General features: G+C 47.0%; 1 protein-coding gene across 1 annotated transcript in view; it reads right to left on the bottom strand.

The window, feature by feature from the left end:
- Nucleotides 1-14,022, bottom strand: part of NRG2 (neuregulin 2) — a 371,803-nt gene extending 357,781 nt beyond the window's left edge. The window contains 3 exon segments of the mRNA XM_059733428.1: nt 12,740-13,239; nt 13,241-13,413; nt 13,899-14,022. Of these exon segments, the coding sequence (XP_059589411.1) occupies nt 12,740-13,239; nt 13,241-13,353 (613 nt within the window). The 5' untranslated portion in view covers nt 13,354-13,413; nt 13,899-14,022.
- Nucleotides 14,023-19,056: the final 5,034 nt, after the last annotated feature.

Below are 19,056 nucleotides of genomic sequence, written 5' to 3'. Positions count from 1 at the left end.
CCAAATCTGGCTGAATATCTCTTGTTCTCATCATCAAAGGGTTTAATACTTGCCATAATCTCACATATTTGTGGTATTTATTTATTTATTTATTTTGACCTAACTGCAAGGCACTGTAGCTTGGATTTCCAAAGCAGGAGCAGTTTCAGAAAGTTAGCTGCCTAGCTCCTGTAAAATTTATATGGGATTTGAGTACCCAACTCCCCTAGGCGCCTTAAAAATTCCAGACTAAGTCCAGGTTTCCCCATGATTTTCCACACAGTTAGTAAGCAATGCACTTGGACTCTTCTGTATGGCCTTTGATCTGAGGGATTGATTTGCTGAGTTGCCTGTGCTCTCAGCCTCACAGAGTTTGTTTTAATAATATAGCTCAAGGAAAAAAAACCACAACAATTCTGTTAAAACCTCGACCACATGGCAGCCCTCTGACAGTGACAAAGCAAGTATTTCAAACTAGAGATAAGCATTTTGTGATATTTCTAGAACATCTGCCTTCTGAGCATTCCCAAGCATGCTGCCATCAATGTGGCCCCACAATATACGTGTAAGGTAAACTGAGGCATCATGCAGCTTAAGTGACCAAAGCACGGTGACACAACTAGTCAATAGCAGTTTACAGAAGCAAAACACATGTGCTCCAACTCCCAATCCCCTACTCTTACCAGATCACACTCCTGCCATGAAGTAGGAAAATACTACACATTTGATCTCTCCTGCTGGCAGGTTTCTGCTAAATAGTAGAGACAGCATATGCAACTGAAAAGTCAGGGTTCTTCTGAATTATCTTAAAATCCATTAAAATGCAGGAATATGAATATATTAAATATTCCTATTAAATTAAATTAGTATGAATTAAATATTAATTTACAGTTTCCCAGGAAAGGAGTTTCATATCTTTTGGGATTACATTTTTTTAGCTTAATCAATATAGAACCTCAATGCTGGTCAAGTGTAAATGATGGTATTTATACAGGAGGAGAGGCCCACTCCCCATACAACCCTGCTCTACATATTATGTGCACATATATCCGCACGCACACATATGCTCTCACACTTCTATATGACCAGAAGCTAGCACCAGCTTTGAAATACATAGTAAATACCTTTGGTTGTTGTCTCCATTCATCTGCCATGACCACATGGTTTTGATTCTCATAGCAAAAGCCTTCTATATAGGTTGGTTCCCTTGCAATTACTATAGTGGTACACCAGTGACCTTCTTAAACTGTCACAGTGATGGCTAGAAAAATATATTTAGAGGTTTGTTTTTGGGAATTGGCTTGTAGGTAAAGTAGATATGCATTAGAACAATGGTCCAGGGGAATGGCAAGGGTTACTTGATTTCTAAAAGCCTGTTTGTGACAAAGTTTCTTTCAAGGCTCACTGTGTCTGACACAGGCAAGCAGCAAGCAGACACACAGGCTGGGAAATTGAAGACATGTACCACACAGTTCCATAACATGAGATAAGGTGGCATTACGTCATAGTGCCCAATTGCAGAGCCCTTGGGATTTCCAGTTTTGGTAAACAGACCAAATTAGGAGGCTCAGTAAAAGTCCAAATTAGGATGTGTGCATGCGATGGGCTTGTGAAACAAAGGAATATTCTGACAGGGCAGAACATGGACAGTATGATGACAAAAGAGAGCCCAATCAATGATGCCTAGAGATGAAGAGTTATCAGAAAGGGAGAAAGAATACAATAGAATTTCAGGGCAGAAAAGGATCCCTGAGAGGGGAACCCGAGGCCACCATGGACAGAGGGCACACCACCAGCCCATCTCACCCACCCCACAGGGAGAGGTGGGGGGGCAGGCCTCAGCCTCCGACCTCCAGGCTGCTGACATCTAACATTCAAGAGAAAACCTCAGAGTGAAGCTTGCATATGGGCCAGATGTACCTTGATTCTGTGAACCTTGGGACTGGTAGATATAAAATTGTTTGCATTATTATCTGCTATCACTGCATATCAATAAAATTCACCTATTATTGAATGGAGAGGTTGTGGTTGGTCTGAGGATTTGGGTCTGCCCAGAATAAGGTATCTGGGTCATAAATCCAATGCCAACAACAGGTGATCTGATTATATCTGCTATGGTTCTGTTAGGGCAGCAGTCTTCAACCTATGGTGAAGATCACTTTTTGTAAGTAAAGGGCACCCCAGGATCTACTGTCCCCACCCTGCCTCCCGCCCCACCCTTCCCGCTTCCCAGACAAGCCACCCAGGCTCTGACCCCGCTCACCCAGCCCGGCCTGGGCAGCAGGGGGTGTGGCTCAGCCCAGCCATGTGCATTCTGCCACTCCTGATCATGGAGCCTCTAACAGACTGAGACTGACTGTCAGAGGCTCCACGATAGACTGGCTGGTGACCAGTGTGCTAGGGGTTCTACCTTAGTCACTCATGGTGAGATTGGGAAACCTAAACCTGATGAAGAAGAAAGGATTGGAAGGGGCTGGCTTTCATTAGCAGTTGCGTAACTAAGACAGGCCAACCAGGGAAGCCACCGGGGGCACCAACTGGTGAGGGGGACAAAAAAAAAAACAAACAGCAGCCACTGCAACCATGCAATCGTATTGTTACACCTCTGTTTATTAGTGTCACTGGCTACTAACTTCTGTCTTTTAGCACAGCATGGGAAAGGAGGTGCATGGAGGCGTTTACATGATGTCAACTTGTACTGCCTGGTTTTGTTAAAAAGAAATACTATCCTCTTGACCATGACCACAGAAAACTGCTCTTGGCATGTCGCTAGCAGTGAATATGGGGTCTCTGCCAGCAGCACACAGAGCCAGCTTGCATCCCACTTAGCACAGCATATCTCCACGTCCAGTCTGTAATATCCACCCCTCTCTTGGGCTATACCAGCCCTCATGTTCCCAACGTGTTTCAAGACAGGAACCTCAACATCACTGCATTCTCCCAAAGGAACCATGACTTTTGCATTCCTGAGAAAGCAGGAAGTATGCTGAAACAGTGCGGCCACCACAGAATATTTAGTCTTCTCATCTGTATCAGAGCAATGAATGTCCAGCCTGGGATACAGAGAGGACCGTCATCATCTCATGACCTGCTGTAGCTAGGAGTGATTGAATTGGATGCTATTTTGGGCAGTTGCTTCTCTACAGGTGTGACTGCAACTCAGCCTCTAAGGACACCTGCATTCCACTTACAGAGAGGTGTCTCAAATTGAGGATTCCATAGGTTCTACAAAAAATGGTCTAAAAAAAACCAAACCCTAGCCTGGGCCCTGCAATCCAGGCAGTCTCCATCTCACTGAGACACCTTCTCTCTGCCTTGTCTGCCTCCTGGGCACAGCCTAGGTAAGAGTTACCTCCTGGTTACCGGTGAGCAAGCTTCAAGAAGAGGGCTGGAGAACATGCTTGCTAAATCCTAGCTTGTGGCCTGGGGGTCGGAACACTTTGCTAGCAAATGTGAAAAACTGGTTTTAACTGACAGAGACCTGCACCGGGTGTACTGTTCCCTAGGCAAGTGCTGGGCTAAGATATGGGAGGGCCTCCCCCTTTCCTCCAGTGCCAAACACCTACTAGTTGGGGTTTATCTGAGAGTAAAGTCTTGGGATATGCATGGTGTTACATGTGTGTTTGAGCAATTGAATTCCCCCTGAGCACCTGCACAGCCAGAGTGCAGCCTACTGAGCATGCTCAAAAGGGAAGCACAGGGCAAGCATAGCAATGTGGAGTCCTAACTGTGGAGAAGTGCGAAAAATTGCAGCTCTGTGGCTACACTATTTGTCACTTTGGCATGTCAAAGTGATATAGAAGTAAGGCCAAACTGTATATTGGTGTAACACCATCATTCAGGACATGGCCGTTTAACTAGCAGCTCACAGACTGCATGTGGCCCCCAAAAGAGTTAAACCGCACCCCTCCCCAAGCTCCCACTGTGGATTTCACTCCACTACACTGCTCCAGCTATTGCTGCCACCTCCAGAGTCTCCAGACTCCCCCTCTGTCCTCCAGCTTTTGCTTCTTACCCCCACCTCAGGAGAAGTGCTACCTGATGTGGACTGGAGACTCCATATGAGGTGAAAGGGTAGCACAGTGCAGTAGGGTGCACTCACTGCATGGCGCGGGGAGCACACAGTAGCGGGGTCCTTGAAGCACAGCATATAAGGGGCAGCGGTGTTGGCACAGTACAGTGTGGGAGTGTCTGCTGCATAGCGCAGCAGCGGAGTTACCCACACAGTGTCTCACTGTAACATATGACCTGTGCAGCATGCAGTCCGGGGGAAGAAGAACAGAATTTGTTCCAGGCACTGAATAGCCAGGGGTCCCGCAGTCACCAGCTGCTCAGAGGTTGGACACCCCTGGTTTACATAATAAGGTGATATAGTTTGCAGTGGTGAAGGGATGGATTATTGATACAATTTATCACAAGCACCCTGGAGACCTGAAGTAGAGGCAGGAAGACCTTAAATGGCTGCCTGGCAAATGTTGAGAAATAGTGATACAAGGCGTCGTCTTCCCCACCTGGCCCCTACTGTATGGTCCACATCCCCTCTTTCTGTGCTAGAGCAGACAGGGACATCTTTTAGTATTTTCCTACCTGTGAGATTAACATCATGGCTGATGCCCTCAGCTTACAGTTCCCTGCAGCCCTACCAGGCAGGCTGCCATCCTTTTGGCTCTGTTTTGCAGATATCTCCATTTTTTCTTAATATTTTCAAGCTGCCTGCCAGAGCCATCAGCTGCACTGACTTTGCACCAAGTCTGTGCCTCTTCCACATGCCTTGATCCATTCTGGCCTCTCTTTTTGCCCAAATGTGGGTGATTTAATTTTTCCCCATATATGCCTAGACAGCACTGCAGAGGAACTTTATTAGCAGGGTGACTGTTTACTATGAGATAATCATGTGTCAAGTCTGCCCTTTTTAACCATTTGGGTTCCCAGCAGCTGTGCAAAATGCAACATGACTGTGTCTGTATGTCATGGGACTGGTGAATGCCAGAGGGTATTCTGTGAAACAGGGATCATCCATGGATGCACTGTGAATATGTGGAGTGAACGTGGGAAGCTATAACACCTAACAGAGTGTCTGTCATCCCCACACACTCTCCGCGGAAGGCAGCATTCTGCTTGAATAATTGCATGTTGTGAACCAGCCTCATTTTTTTGACTATCCAAATACAAATTTGGCACGCCCATATGCAGTAAAGTTGACGGGGAAATGCTGAGTGTAGTTACCAACAGATTCCTTCTCTCTTTTTGTCTTGGTGAGTTTTCAGTGAAGACAGAAACACTTAATTCCTATGCACTGCCCAGAAAGCATCCTATTGATGTTGTATTGACAGACCAGAGAGAATAACTAACAAAAAGTAAACGTGATACTCAGCACCCTGAGGTGATGTCAGCAAAGCATTAGTCTCCTGCTGCCCTGCACTTTCATAAGGAAGGGACCACTTGGAAGTAGAAGAACACTCTTAAGTAAATCCATTTCCTGCAACATTCTTCATGCAGTTAACATGAGTAAGGACAGTAAAGGTGAAAAAAAGATTTGCCCCATTCATCTGAGCCATTTATTCTTTTGTGGCATCATGAATGGTCCCAGCATGTGCATGGCTTCTTCCTACAGCTCAGTGATTTTCACCAACATAACCAACACAACCCAAAGCAGTGTAGGGAACCTCTGGCACATGTGACAATAAGCGGGCCTAGCACTGACTCTGTACAGTCTCAAGAAGCAGCTGCTATATAAAAACCCCAATGCCTAAGTATTCAGTGGAAACTGCAGCATCAAGAGACTGAGGACCCCCAGGGACAGACCTATTTTCAGGACTTAGCCCTGCATTTCGCAGCTCTGAAAATTCTACTGATTGCAGTAGTGGCCTTTTTACTTGACTCCTTTATTTGAATAAAAGACTACATCCATTTATGCTGTATTAAATCTCACTCTATTGCACATACACACAAGACCATGCAACTTGTTGTATGGAATTTCCTAGGGTTTGTGAGTTTGTTTCAAGGAAAGGAGAGCACAGCTGTGCTGTGTGCTAAACACAGATATGGGATGACTCAGGACTGGTAAAGACACAGAAGGTCTTGGCACTGTGGTCAGCACTTACCAAATCTGGCAAGGTCAGCAGCTGTACCGATTACAACTGCTGCAATATCAGCTATGTGCAAAGGGTTGGTAGATCCCAGCTTAATGCAAGTAGGGCTTGTGTTCTCATCACAGAGTCACCACTGCACCTGGCAAAGCCTAAGGCTTGTCTCCTTTGCATTCGGGCCCAGATCCTTATAGGTATTTAAAGATATTTAGGCACCTAACTCCCTTAAGGATTGCCCTTAGGTTACCATCCCTGGGATACACCTGAAGAACACTTAGAAATTCCAGTTTCTGCAGAATATTGTCTCCCATTGACTTCGAACTCCCACAGAAAGATTATTGCACCTGTGCTCCCAAAGACCCCAATGGCTTCTGATTTGTCTCCAAAGGCAATTCAGGGTGTTAGTTTCAATTTAAGTATCCCTTTATAGGTCATGTCCTGTGCGTGTCTGAGAACCTGTTTCACTCCATGTGTTTTATCCCAGGAGTTGTAACGTTCAGGGACTCAGCAACTAACAGTCAGAAGGTGTCTTTGTCAGAGAGCCTGAGGCCTGACAGTTCTAAGGAATTTGCACCTGGAGAAATACATATTTATACAACAAAAATGAGAAATAAAATAAATAATTGGCACAGTCAGCTGAGAAACTGGGGATAGAATTGGTTACAAAGACTGAACAACCCTCCAGGTCCGGATCAAGGCAAAATTCTATACCCAACAAAACCACAAGTTGAAACCATCTGTAAATCTTCTGTCTTTGCAAGAAAAAAGCTTTCTGCAGCAAAATGGCCGTATTCCATTTGCAAAAGCTCAAGACAAGGAGGAAACAGGTTTACTTTTCTGTGAACCCAAGAAAGTGTGATTTTCTGAAGGTGGTGAGAAATAATTTCAGACAGCTCTAATTAGTAAGGTGGTGCGTGGGGGAAGCTGACACTGGTGCTACCTGTGCTGTAGCAGTTCTGCGAATAAGGAGGGGACTCCAGACTCCAAGCCTAGCAAGCCAGCACCTTTCACTGGCACTATATTCAGTTCAGTATTTATCTAAAATGTGTTGTATGAATTACAAAAAGAAAAATGAAATAGCAGCTCCTGCAGATTGTGCACAAGCTTCTAGTACTGTGCTGTAAATGCTATTTTGGATGGCACCACATATATTTAATTTGCAGGGTCATTTATTCCATTGTGCATTGGCCACCCACCTCTGATCACAGGTGAATGTGAATGGGTGCTACAAAGCTGAAGCCAAGCTAAGGCAATTGAGAAATCTACCACCTACCAAAAGTGTTTCCTCAAATGATATTTCAGGCTCCCTTCTGCCATTCTTGCGTATTCAAAACTCCCCATGAAGTCAGTGCGAATTCTGAATGTTGAATCAGAGACCCTATCGGTTAAGGACTGCCACCTGAAGAGTTACACCTCAAGCCTGAAAATATTTACTATACAGAACAATTCCTACTACTAAAAATAGTCCCATTTAATTCAAAGTAGTGACCACTATGCCCTGTCCTAGAGTACTACACCACTTTCTCTCAAGGTTCTCAAAGAGATTTAATACTTTAATTAAGTAACTCTCACAAGTCCTAAGCTAAGGCAGGAAGATAGTAAAAATCCTGTTGGGAAACTGAGGCAAACAGGCCTTAAGTCACTTGATCGTAAAGTATGTCACAGAGTGAAGGATAAAGCCCAGCTTTCCTGACTTTATAACCTCTGCTTTAACATCGCTACCCCTCTTCCCTTACTATGCTAAATATTTAAAAGACAACACTCAATGGAGGGAAGATATTCAATGGGGGTGGGAGGATATTTACCATTTAAAATATCAACCTGATGCCTGAACCCACTTCTAGTAGTTGGTGACTTAACCCCCATTATCTTCAGTAGAATCAGGAATGGCCAAAGTCTGGATCCCATCAGCTGCTGTAATGTTTTTAAGTGATAGTACAGGTTGCCTCTAGGATGAAGTTCTTCCTGGTTGGTCCACCCACACATGCACTAAGGAAATAAAGAGGTCACCCAAAAGTAAGGAGCTAACGAATGCCAAAAAGCAAATGTATATGAGGAGAAGCAATAAAAGAAGTAATTGAATAACAATACAGAAAACAATAACATTGCCAAAATATATTTGGTAGAAAGGAGGCCTTTGAAATGAATGTTCAAGCAGATGTGTATTCTGACCCACATCATCCACCAGCACACACAATGACATTTTGAAAACATGCCACCTTTCACCTATGGCAGTGGAACTCAACTTTTTAGAGCAGGAGGCCAGGTGCTGAATACCTGGCTGCCTGGGCAGTGGGGGAAAAAGGTGGGGGGAAACCACTCCCCTCTGGAAGGGGAGGAGGGGATGGAAGGGACAGGGTTAAGAGTTGGCTGCCAATGTCAAAGGGACAAGAGGGAGAGAGGAAGAGAGCTTACCGCTGGTAAACAGCACCTGCCATAGGGGAGGAGGAGAGAGAAAGGGAAGGAGAGAGTAAGCAGTACCTGCCTTAGGAAAGGGGAGAAGGAGAGAGCACGGAGTGCTGCGGAGGGTATCAGTGACACAATGCAAATCAGGGAAAGGGACGCACCATGCTGAGCTGCTCACTACTGATCCCTCACTCCTCACTACCCATCCCCCATGCCGTGAACTAGATCTAGTCATTTCAGGAGCCGGATCTGGCCTATGGGCCCTATGCTGAGCACCACTGATCTATGGAACTCAAACCATATACAGACCATTTGTTTATCCACAGAGAAGGTTTCTTGTTACTATCTGTATATACAGAAGGATATACTAAAACACAAGACCCCTTCCCTGTCTCTTCCCCAAAGTGAGGGGCAGAGGTGAGTTTTGAACCCAGGAATCCTCACTCCCAAATTTTTGATTTAGCCTTTTGATATTTCCTCCAACACAAAAACCACAACAAAAATGAAGGTAAGGCTGACATTTGGATATGTTAAATACTATTGGAAATCAGAATCCTAGACAAGCCATCTACCATCTTGCTGTATAGAACCATATGGCTGGAAAAGACTTTGAGTGCCATCTAGTCCACCCACTGCAAAAGGGCAGGATTTGCTGCTATTAAATCACCTCAGAAAGATGCTTATCTGGCTTCCTGAAAACCTCCTGAGCACCTTGTTCCATTGTCCATTCTAATAGGTCATCTGTACCTCGGCAACGATCTTGGTCACCCTTCCTTGCCCCACACTGCTATTTCTACCTTATCCTTCTGGCTGGGCCTCCCTTCAACACAGCTCCTTTACTATACAGAACTTCTTCTCCGGGGGTGATGGGCACATAGCCCATGCAGATCTGCTAGCAATTATTGCCCCAGGAATAAAACACAAACTCAAACCTACTTCCTGATCCTGCCAGAGGATAAGCCTTTTTCAAGTTGCAATTGCAACCACCACATTTAAATCAATAGGAGACAGGGGCATCCTCCCTCTCTCAGGGAGCACTGACTGCCCCCAAAACCAGGCCTTTATCTCTAACAAATAACACAACATAAACTACCTGCCAATAATCCCTGGAACCAGCCTCAAAACTTGAAACCCCAGCCTTTTTGGAGAAATTATAGTTGGATCAGTGCTATTAAGGCCAGCTCCCTGCCTGTGCAGGAGAGTTCTCTCGTGTCTGCTGTCCAGTATTCTGCTAAATCCTGAGCGATAATGCATCCACCACTTCCCTTGGAAACTATTCCACAAACCTCTGGCTAACTCTGGAGATTTCCAGCTCCCTCTGTTGAAGCAGGAAAGGCCAGAACAGAAAATGGCCCACCACTCAGTTTCATTTCCTTCTCCAGGAGGATGCAAGAGGCAAGACAGCAAATCATGGGCTAATTCTCCACTGCACACACCATTCCAGCAGCATGGGACACTGCAAATCATGCAGTCAGCCTGCTTGGAATGTCACCTTCAAAACTAATCTCAGAGGATTGCTTCTGAGCACCCGAGTGCAGAAAGCAAAGAATAAACAAAAGTTCAGTGTAATAAAGCTGCTGTTCAACTTCTGTTGCTTAACATAACCACCTTTGTGACAGTTACTAAGTGCCAGCCTCTTTATTTTGCAGCCTGCTGTACAGCTCTGATGAGACAATGTTCTCGGCAACCTGCAGAGTGATTTAGCCAGGAGGCCTTCTTCAAACTGCTCAAAATATAGAAATAAATGTATTAGCTTCGAGAAGGTGTCATGGTCAGAATTACATCTCTTACCTTGTTACCTACAGCAGCATACACACTTCTTTTTAACACTTTGGACATGATGCAAGGAGGAACTGAGCACATTCAGCTCTGACTGAAGTTCTATAAGACTGCTCAGAATCTTGCCAGATTGTACTTTTTCTTGATTTTTTTTAAAGTGCCATGTAATTAATTGCTACTGTGGTACAACCTGACTGCTAAAATGACAGCCCTATTAAATGTACTACCAATTTATCCTTCCCCACGTGTACTTTTTATTTTGTGACACCTATTTTGCTAAATTCTACATGTTCATGTAAGCCCATAAAACACACACGAATAAATTAAATGAAGGTCTCATGATGTTAACATTTATAAATATGTACAATGTCAATTTGAGATGCCTTCCCTTCCTTAACAATCACATTTTTCTACGTTTATTGGTGTGATAACTGAAGAAAGGAAGAGATCCAGTTTTCACAATTTAGGATCAACCTGCTCAAATGGTAAAGTATTTGCCCCAGAAATGTCCAGTTAACAAGAGCTAGCAAATATTCATTAAAAGGCTAAGCATAACACACATGTCACAGAGTCTTTAATGAGGAAAAAGGCCTATTAATCTGAGGAGTGACTGCCTATGTACATATTGTCAATGAAAGGGAATCTGCATCATCTTGCGATAGATACAGTGTATATTTATAATCTATTGACCAAAGTGGAACCTATCCTAAGGAGGGATTCTGAATTCATTTCCCACTGCAAGTCTCTCACAGGTCCCTCGGGGTTCTGGGGTGTGCCCGCTGAGCATTAAAGCCAATCTATGAGCCAGGCTTAGGTTTTCACATGATCAGGCCCCAACTGGGATAAAAATCATGCATTACAAAATATCAAAGACCAGCACAACATAAAATATAAAAGCCCACATACCAGTTTTCCAAATTACAATAATGAAATTTGAAACCCAGACACCAACACATTCCTGTTGAATTAATTTGATAAGCCTGTGCAAAAATATCATAATGAAAGCTGAGATACACAGTATGCATACAGTTCAGAGCAAACACAATTGGCTGCTTTGAAAGCAACTAAATTCAGTGAAAAAGGGACGTCAGAAAATAAGAACATTATTTTGACAAATGTAAAAAACTTTTCCATAGTTACTATAGTTCCATAGTACATCTCTACTAACCAGTCTACTCCAAAATCCATACACATTTCAGGAAAGTGTCTGTCTGCATAAGTAAACATGCTCTCTGCTGTGGGAAAGCAATGCATCAGACAATTCAGTGGATACAGAGTTAATTGAGTCACTACTGCATGCCATTAAAAGGTCTTTCATTCAGTAGGTTGACTGCAATTATCATAGAAAACCAAGAAAGAATAAAAAGAAACATTAAATATGAAAACATACAAAAGAGACTGACATCAAATACTTCAGTGAACTGTACAGGATGACAGAAGTATATCAAAAGGAACAGAAAATCCTCCATTTTTAAAAATCCATTCAAAATCAATCACATTTATATCAAACCAGCTTGCGTGCAGTTGACTTTGTGACATCAAGCAGTGAGTGTGCTGTGCAGTCTCGCGCAGGTCCACCACGATTCTGTATGTTATCTCCCTAATTACCTGCATGCTTATACTGCAACCAGCACAGAGGGGACAGATGCAGTCAACACAGATTGCTACGGAGGTGTTACAGCATAACTTACACCATCCAGCAGGAGTAAGTTACCAGTAGATATTATCATTGCAACTGCTGATAATACCATACAGAATTAGGACTTGCAACGAGATCCCAAAAGATACCTATGGTGTTGGCATCACAAGGCATATTAGAGCCAGGGCTGGCTAGTATTCCCTCAGGAAGAGACCCATCCAAGAGATTTTCAACAAGGAACAGAGACCACAGGAATATCAAGCGGCCTCAAAGAGAAAGCAGGCACCGAGAGAAGTCAAGCTGCCCCCCACTGGTATCCCCGGGCTCGCTGGGGAGGGGCGTTGTTTACATAAGTTGCGAGCCTTACACAACGGGAACCGGAGTTCAACACGCAGATAAGGGATTTGGAAAGCAGAGCAAGATCCAACCCAGCAAATGCATGGACTAGGTCGCACCCCCCAGCCACCCCCCTCCTTCCCCCGGGCCAGCCCCCGAGCATCGCTCCATCACAAAGTCGAGGCAAAGGATCGTGGGGTGAAGGCGCCTGTGCTTGAGCCCAGCCCGCTCCAGGATCCCACGGCACAGCGAAGTGCTTCAAAACACTCAACTCCCCCCCGCCCCCAACACCGCCAGGGCAATGCTGAGCCGTGATGGCAGAAATCCCGCGGCACATGACATGCCCACTGCCGTCCATCAAGCGCAGGTGCCCGGTGCTCTGGCGTGCCAGGCAGAGGGAGGCACCTATCTCTGCCGGCACCCCTGGATGGCACCCCAACAGCCCGCGGCGCCCCCAACCCCCGCATCAGCGGCACCCCCGAGGAGCAGGAGGGAGCACCAGGCAACTTACCGCAGTCTGCGCACAGGATCCTGCCCACATCCTTCTTGAGGTTCTTGCCGCTGGTGTCCAAGGGGGCGAAGGAGGTCTTGAAAACCAAGGGCTTCTCCGTGGGCTCCAGGAAGAAGATGTAGCGGTGGTTCCTCTTCACTTTGAAGCAGGGCGCCTTGGAGCCCGCACTGCCCACGCTGATGAGCTGCTCGCGCTGCAGCCCCCCGCTGTTGAGGGGCCACAGGTCTAAGACCTTCACTAGGACCCCCCCGTTGGAGCCGGGGGGATCCCTGCCGCCGCCACTGCCGTTACCGGCGGGGGGGGACACCGACTGCACCTTGCCCTCCAGGACCACGGCCGCAGTGTACGCCTGGTCCTGCACCGACTTGAGGCTGGGGGAGTAGCAGGCGAGAGACACCCCGAAGAGCAGCATGGAGAAGCCGGGGGTCGGATCGTGCCTCATGCCGCCGGCTGCTCGTCCCGCTGCTGCTGCTGCTGCTGTCCAGGCTGCGGGGCTGCGGCTGCGACGGCCGCGGCTCGGGGGGCGCAGCGGGGCGGGCGCTGCTGCTGCTGGTGGCGGCGGCGGTGCGCGGAGCCTCCTCCAGTCGCGGCGCTGAGCAGCAGACCTGCCGCATCTGGCCAGGCCATTTGGGGGGCTGCCGCTTCTCCACCGCTTGGCAGGGGAAACAGAGGCGCTGGAAAACCGGAAGCGGCGTAATCTTAGCGCCCTCCAGCACCTCCCGGCGGGGCCCTCGCCGAGGTAAAGCCCGGGGGAGGGGGCGGCCGCGGCGTGGGGCTGCAGCCGGGGCATCCCGCCCACCCGCGAGGGACCTGGGGGACCCCGGCCTCCGCGCAGCCCCTGCCCTGCCCGGGACCCCCGCGGGGCGAGCGGGGCCGCGTGACGCCGCCCTGGGGAACCCACGGCCACGGCACCCCCGCGGCGCCACGCGGGAGAGCCCCGATCTCGGCCCCCGGAGCCCGGGCTGAGCACCCGAGTCCTGCCGCCAGCTGCCGGGCCTGTCTGCGGCGCGGCCCCCAGGGGGGTCGGGGACTCCGCTGCCCCGGGGCTGCTGCGGGGATCCCTGGCCCGGCAGGGCGGCGGCGGCGCGGGGAGCCGAGCTCCGGGCTCCGCAGCAGCTGCTCGGGTTTCCCCGCGCCGCGCGCTGTGGCTGTCACCCACCTCTAGTCCATGCCTCCGCGGGCCCGGCCGGCGGCGTCCGGCCCCGCGGCAAGGGCGCGGGGACCCGCGGCTGCAGCAGGCAGGGCGCCGAGATCGCCGCCAGCCCGCCCGGCGCTGCCACAAGGCTCTGCCCGCGCGGGGCGGGGCGGGGCGGGGGCCCGAGGGGCGCCCGCGCTCCCAGCTCGTGCGGGCGGGCGAGAGGGTTCCCGGCGTGGGAGGCGGGCGAGGCGCCTCCGGCCCTTGGGATTCCGCTCACATCCTCTCAGGACCTGCCCAGCCCCAGCCCCACTCCCGCTGCATCACGGCCCGCTCCGAGCACGGGCGTTTCCTGCATCCAGCCGAGCAGCGGGGAAGCCCCGGGGCCGGGGGCAGGTGGGAGGGGGCGGCTGCGGGGAACCTGAGTGCTCCGGCCCTGCTGCTGCAGGTGGCACCGGCCCTCGGAGCTGGCGGCCCAGGGGAGGGGGCTGGGTGGCCATGTCCGGATCTGTTCTCTTAGGCTGCCTTTGCCTGTAGTGCGTGATCTGCCATTCAAATGCAGTGGTTTTCTTAAACAAAAACAAAAAAACACTAATAGACTGAAAAGGCTGAGAGCTGAGGAGACAATGGCTTCTTTCATGTGGTGACCCCTGCTGTCTCTTAATAAACAAGCAAGATAATAACAAGGCTCTCCCACTGCAGTGGTTTTCCGGGAGGAGTCGGTTTAATCTCAGAAAAGTTGTTTATCTGGACCTCTTTTAGAAGGGGCGCTGCCTGCCTTCCCTACAAGCGAAGCTAAAAGAGCTAGACAGAGGACTCAGGTTGAAGAGCCACGGGCAAATCCCTGCTGCTCCCTTCCCTTTGTGGTAATAATTTGCACAAAGAAGGGGATGGAACAGCATCCATCAGCATCCACTCTCATTCGGGTGGACCATCTCTCATTGACTTTAATAGAAGACAAACATCAAATAGGTGCATCATCATCATTACTGTTGTTATCGTATCGTTAATGTGATTGGCAGTGGTACAAGAGACTGATTAAGACACAGTCCCCTGCCCCAACAAGCATCTTAGAGAAAAATTAGGCAAATGTTAATTGAAATCCCCAAAGTAGGGTGGTAGTCATATTTTGGTCATATTTTGAAATGAGCTGACAGGTGATGGTGGTGTAATATGTGTCTTTGGATTAGAGGTACTTCATGTTTCTCATAGAGTATATGTATCTCCTAAAAATAGGGAAAGGTGTGAAATTCCCCCGAATGGGTAGAATTAATAAAAGCTTTTGTTCCATGTATTTGGTCAGATTTGTAACCAGTGTTATCACAAAATGTTAATCCATGAACGTTTCTCCCCAAAAATCTTGTTCATGGAATAAGATGCATGATTTTTTCAGTTCTTCTGCCAGTAAGAAGCCATATAATTACATTATTTGTTTTTAATGTGTACTCCTCCACCAGGGCTGCTGAAAGTATGCTCCTGGTGTCATTCTACAACTGTGAAATGCATTGTGATAACAGGCACATTTATAATAGAGTCTCAGTAACATTTTTTCATTTCAAGAACATTTGCTTTGCATGTTTCCTTGGCTTTCTCTTTAAGGCTTCTTCCCCTCCTCCACCTCCCACCCCTCCAAATTCAGGTTACCCTGAGTTATTTTTAGGTACGGAGAAACCTGCAGTAAGGCTCCAGTTTAGCCAGGGACTTCTGCACCTGCTTAACTTTAAGCACAAGTAATCTAACAAACCAGTAGAGCTACTCAGGCACTTAAAGTTAAGCATGTACTTCAATACCTTTCTGGATCAATCTGTGATCAATAAAAGTATACCAGTGTTTTTCAAGCCAGGTCACCAGGGGCTCTGCAAAGAGACTGAGGGTAATAGCAGAGTGAGCAGGGAGGTGGAGCTCTGCCACTGCCAGGCCCAGTCTCCTGTCTTTGCATCAGTCTTTAAGATGGGGTAGGGGTTCTGTAGCAGAAATGTATGAAAGAGTTCTGTGAGCTTAGGAAGGTGGAAAACCACTGCAGTAGACAATGCTCTGAGCTTTACTCCAGTTGTAATTATTCAGCAAATAAATGTTATGATATCATGAAGCTGGAATCAAGGTTTAGACTCTTAACTTAGATTGGAAACTCTTTAGACCAAGGGTGCTCTCTTTGGTTCTGTAATTTTATGTAGCAAAATGGGATCCGACTTCCTGGGTTCCAAAGTGCTATTGCAAGACAGAGAATTGATAATAGCAATAATAAAATCATGTTCAAGGAACCCCAAAGAAGTTAGGCACCTTCTTATATTAGGCTTCTTTTGTGCTAGTAGATGCCAGCCTTAGTGACTGACCACCAGATATGTAGTGTGGCCAGTAGTGTTGCCAGCTTGCTCTGGCAGGTGCTTTGCAGTTTATGATTCCTCTTGCCATGCTGATCTTTAAATGCATTCTGCGAACCAAGACTGTCAATAAAAGTGTCAGGAAATGCCAGCTATATTGGTGTTGCATGCAGTGCTGATAGCTGTCCATAAGGAACTAGACCTATGACCTGGTCTTTTTATATAGGTCATCAAGCAGCAATAACTTCGAGTCACTAGGGGCATCTACACCTGCACTTTATTGCAGAGTTGAGTAACTAGCTCCGCAGCAAGGCATCACTCTACATGTGTGGCACTATTAGGCCAGAGTAAATTAATTAACTCTGCCATAAGATAGTACTGCCCAACACACGTACTATCCTACAGTGGAGTTATTTACTTCACCGCAACGCACGTGTAGACAGTGACTGGGGTTGGCTGGGGCATGAGGGTGCTACAGTGTGGGGGCTGCCTGCCAACTAGCCCCACATTGTAGCACCCTCATGCCCCAGCCAGCCCCTCCACAGCACGTTGAACTGGGGCAGAGCAGCTCCAGGCTGGCAGGTTGAACCCCTGGGCCCACTGCCAGCTGGGCCTGTGCCACCCCAGTTGAACATGCTGTGGTCCTGGGTGCACATTCAAACATGGCTCCCGAGATCAATAAACTCCAGCATGAACTGCACCAGAATTTATTGTGCTGCATTAATAGCAAATGTAGATGCGCCCACTACTAACTTGGACTGGGTTGGAATTGATGACCCAAGTGGCTCAAAATGCCATCTATAGCAGGACCACTCAGGAACTCCTTCCAATCTTGATGTTATTTCCCTCCCAGCTAGTAACATGGCAAAGGCATAGCAGTAACCCTTTCTCACTTGTTTGTGACTTTCATGAGACTGCTTCCCCTAGGCTGAAAACCACTTGTCATTACTCCTTTACTTTAAATCATCAAGTCTCTCTGTCCTCTACTTTAGGCAATGACTTTAAAGACTTTCAAAGTTTCCAGTACATCAGTACTCAGTATCAGTGATTACTCTAGATGGATTTCATAGATCTTGTGCTTAAGCTGTAGTTTTAACAATAAGAATGATTGGGAGGATTTGCTGATGCTTTTAGCAGGCACCCAAAGAAGGTAGTTGCAAACTAAGCAGCAGATACAGGAAGACTGGTTAAAAAAGGAACTTAGATGATTGATGGAAGGAAAAGTGAATGCAGTTAGAAAGAGCCTGGAAAACAGAGCCTTGCCATCTGGTATTGGTTCAATTCCCAGAACAGCCAATACCATCTCTACATTACATGTAAAATTCCATAAATAATATCTTGTAAATGATAATACAAACAAACCACAGGAAAATATAAAGAGGAAGGGAAATGCTTTCCCTGGTAGGAACTATACTGATCCTTTCCAGTCTGGAAACGGAGAAAATGCTCTGACTTTCTTCTTCTTTACACAGAAATCTCTGTGCAGAGATCTCTTTCCCCAACATTTCATTCAGACAATGACATAAATTTTACCTGAAGGCAGTATCACAAAGCACAGTTGTATATAGGGCTCTCCCTCGCCTAGCTGTGCCTAATCAAAAAAAGTGGTTTAATGGACTGTAATTCAGGTTTCTAATTCCTATCCTCTCTGCTGCTGCAGGTTTAAATTCCAACAGGACCAGTTTGCTTTTTTAGCCATGTCTTTTGAAGGAGATAAATTCAGTGCAGGCTATCAGTGGGGACTTTTGAATGAGATTTTCCAAAGTGAGGCCCTCTGTGCTCTCTCCACAGATATTTAAAGATTCCCTGGCACTTTGTGTGAGTAAGTGATCACTCACAGAATCTTTTGCTGATATTTTCACCTCTTCCCCTTCACTGTTGCATAGACAGTGCTTCCTCCCAGAAGTGGTTCTAGTTCCCTGGTACTATTCAAGTGTAGGAAATGCTTCAGGATAAAAAGTGCTGCATAAATATAAAATTATATTATTTGTGGCTGCCAGGGGCATGTTATAGTTCTGAGTTAAGTAGTGTAGAGCTGGACAGATTAACATGATAAAATCTACCAGGGAGGATATTTTCCCATTATTTCCCAGAGTTGATTTTCCTCCTTTGGTTAAAAGTCCTCATGAGTCACCATTTTCAGCTCTAATGTGGTTTTATAAGTAGGGACCTACTTAAATCACAGCAAAACAAAGGGTTTTACACTGCCTGCTCGTGGCATATAAAGCCAATTTCAGGGGCATTTCAAAGCAGCCCTACCCCTCCATGCTGCTTGGCGGGGAGGCCCCGCTGCTCAGCACCGATTGGCAGAGAGGTCCTGGGGGAAGGAGGAATGCGGTGTGGTCACCATCCTGATTGCTGGCTGCCCTTCATGCCACCCTGCCCCTCGCCACTGATTGATGAAGAAGCTCCAGCAGGGAGAGGAGGAACAAGGAAGCAGCTGCCATCTTGTCTGCTGCCCTTCTTGCTGCCCTGCCAGCCAGCACCTTCCTCTCCCAGGACTGAGCATTTTATTCTTATTAATTTGTTGTTGTTTTCACAGTTTTAATGGACAATCCTGGATTTTTTTGGTTTCTGTGAAATCCACAAAACCACAAAGTAAGTAGGTCCCTATTTATAAGCCTTTGACTGGAAATGACTGGGTAGGAAAAACATCTTGCCTGTATTCTTTGGACTATCTCTTTTGGAGCCTGGGCCTTCTGCTTCCTTCATCTGCCCTTTTGTTCTCAGGGTTCAGGTAGTTCCTTCTGGTCAGCTATGATCTAAGCAGGGAATCTTACTAGGCAGTTAAGTGTTATTCTTAATTAAACATGTGCCTTCTGTTGTATCTCTTGTATTTTCTTTTCTGACAGCAGCCAGTT

This window comes from Alligator mississippiensis, chromosome 9, assembly GCF_030867095.1.
Source record: "Alligator mississippiensis isolate rAllMis1 chromosome 9, rAllMis1, whole genome shotgun sequence".
Lineage (NCBI taxonomy): Eukaryota > Metazoa > Chordata > Crocodylia > Alligatoridae > Alligator > Alligator mississippiensis.
This window is presented reverse-complemented; position numbering and strand designations above follow the sequence as displayed.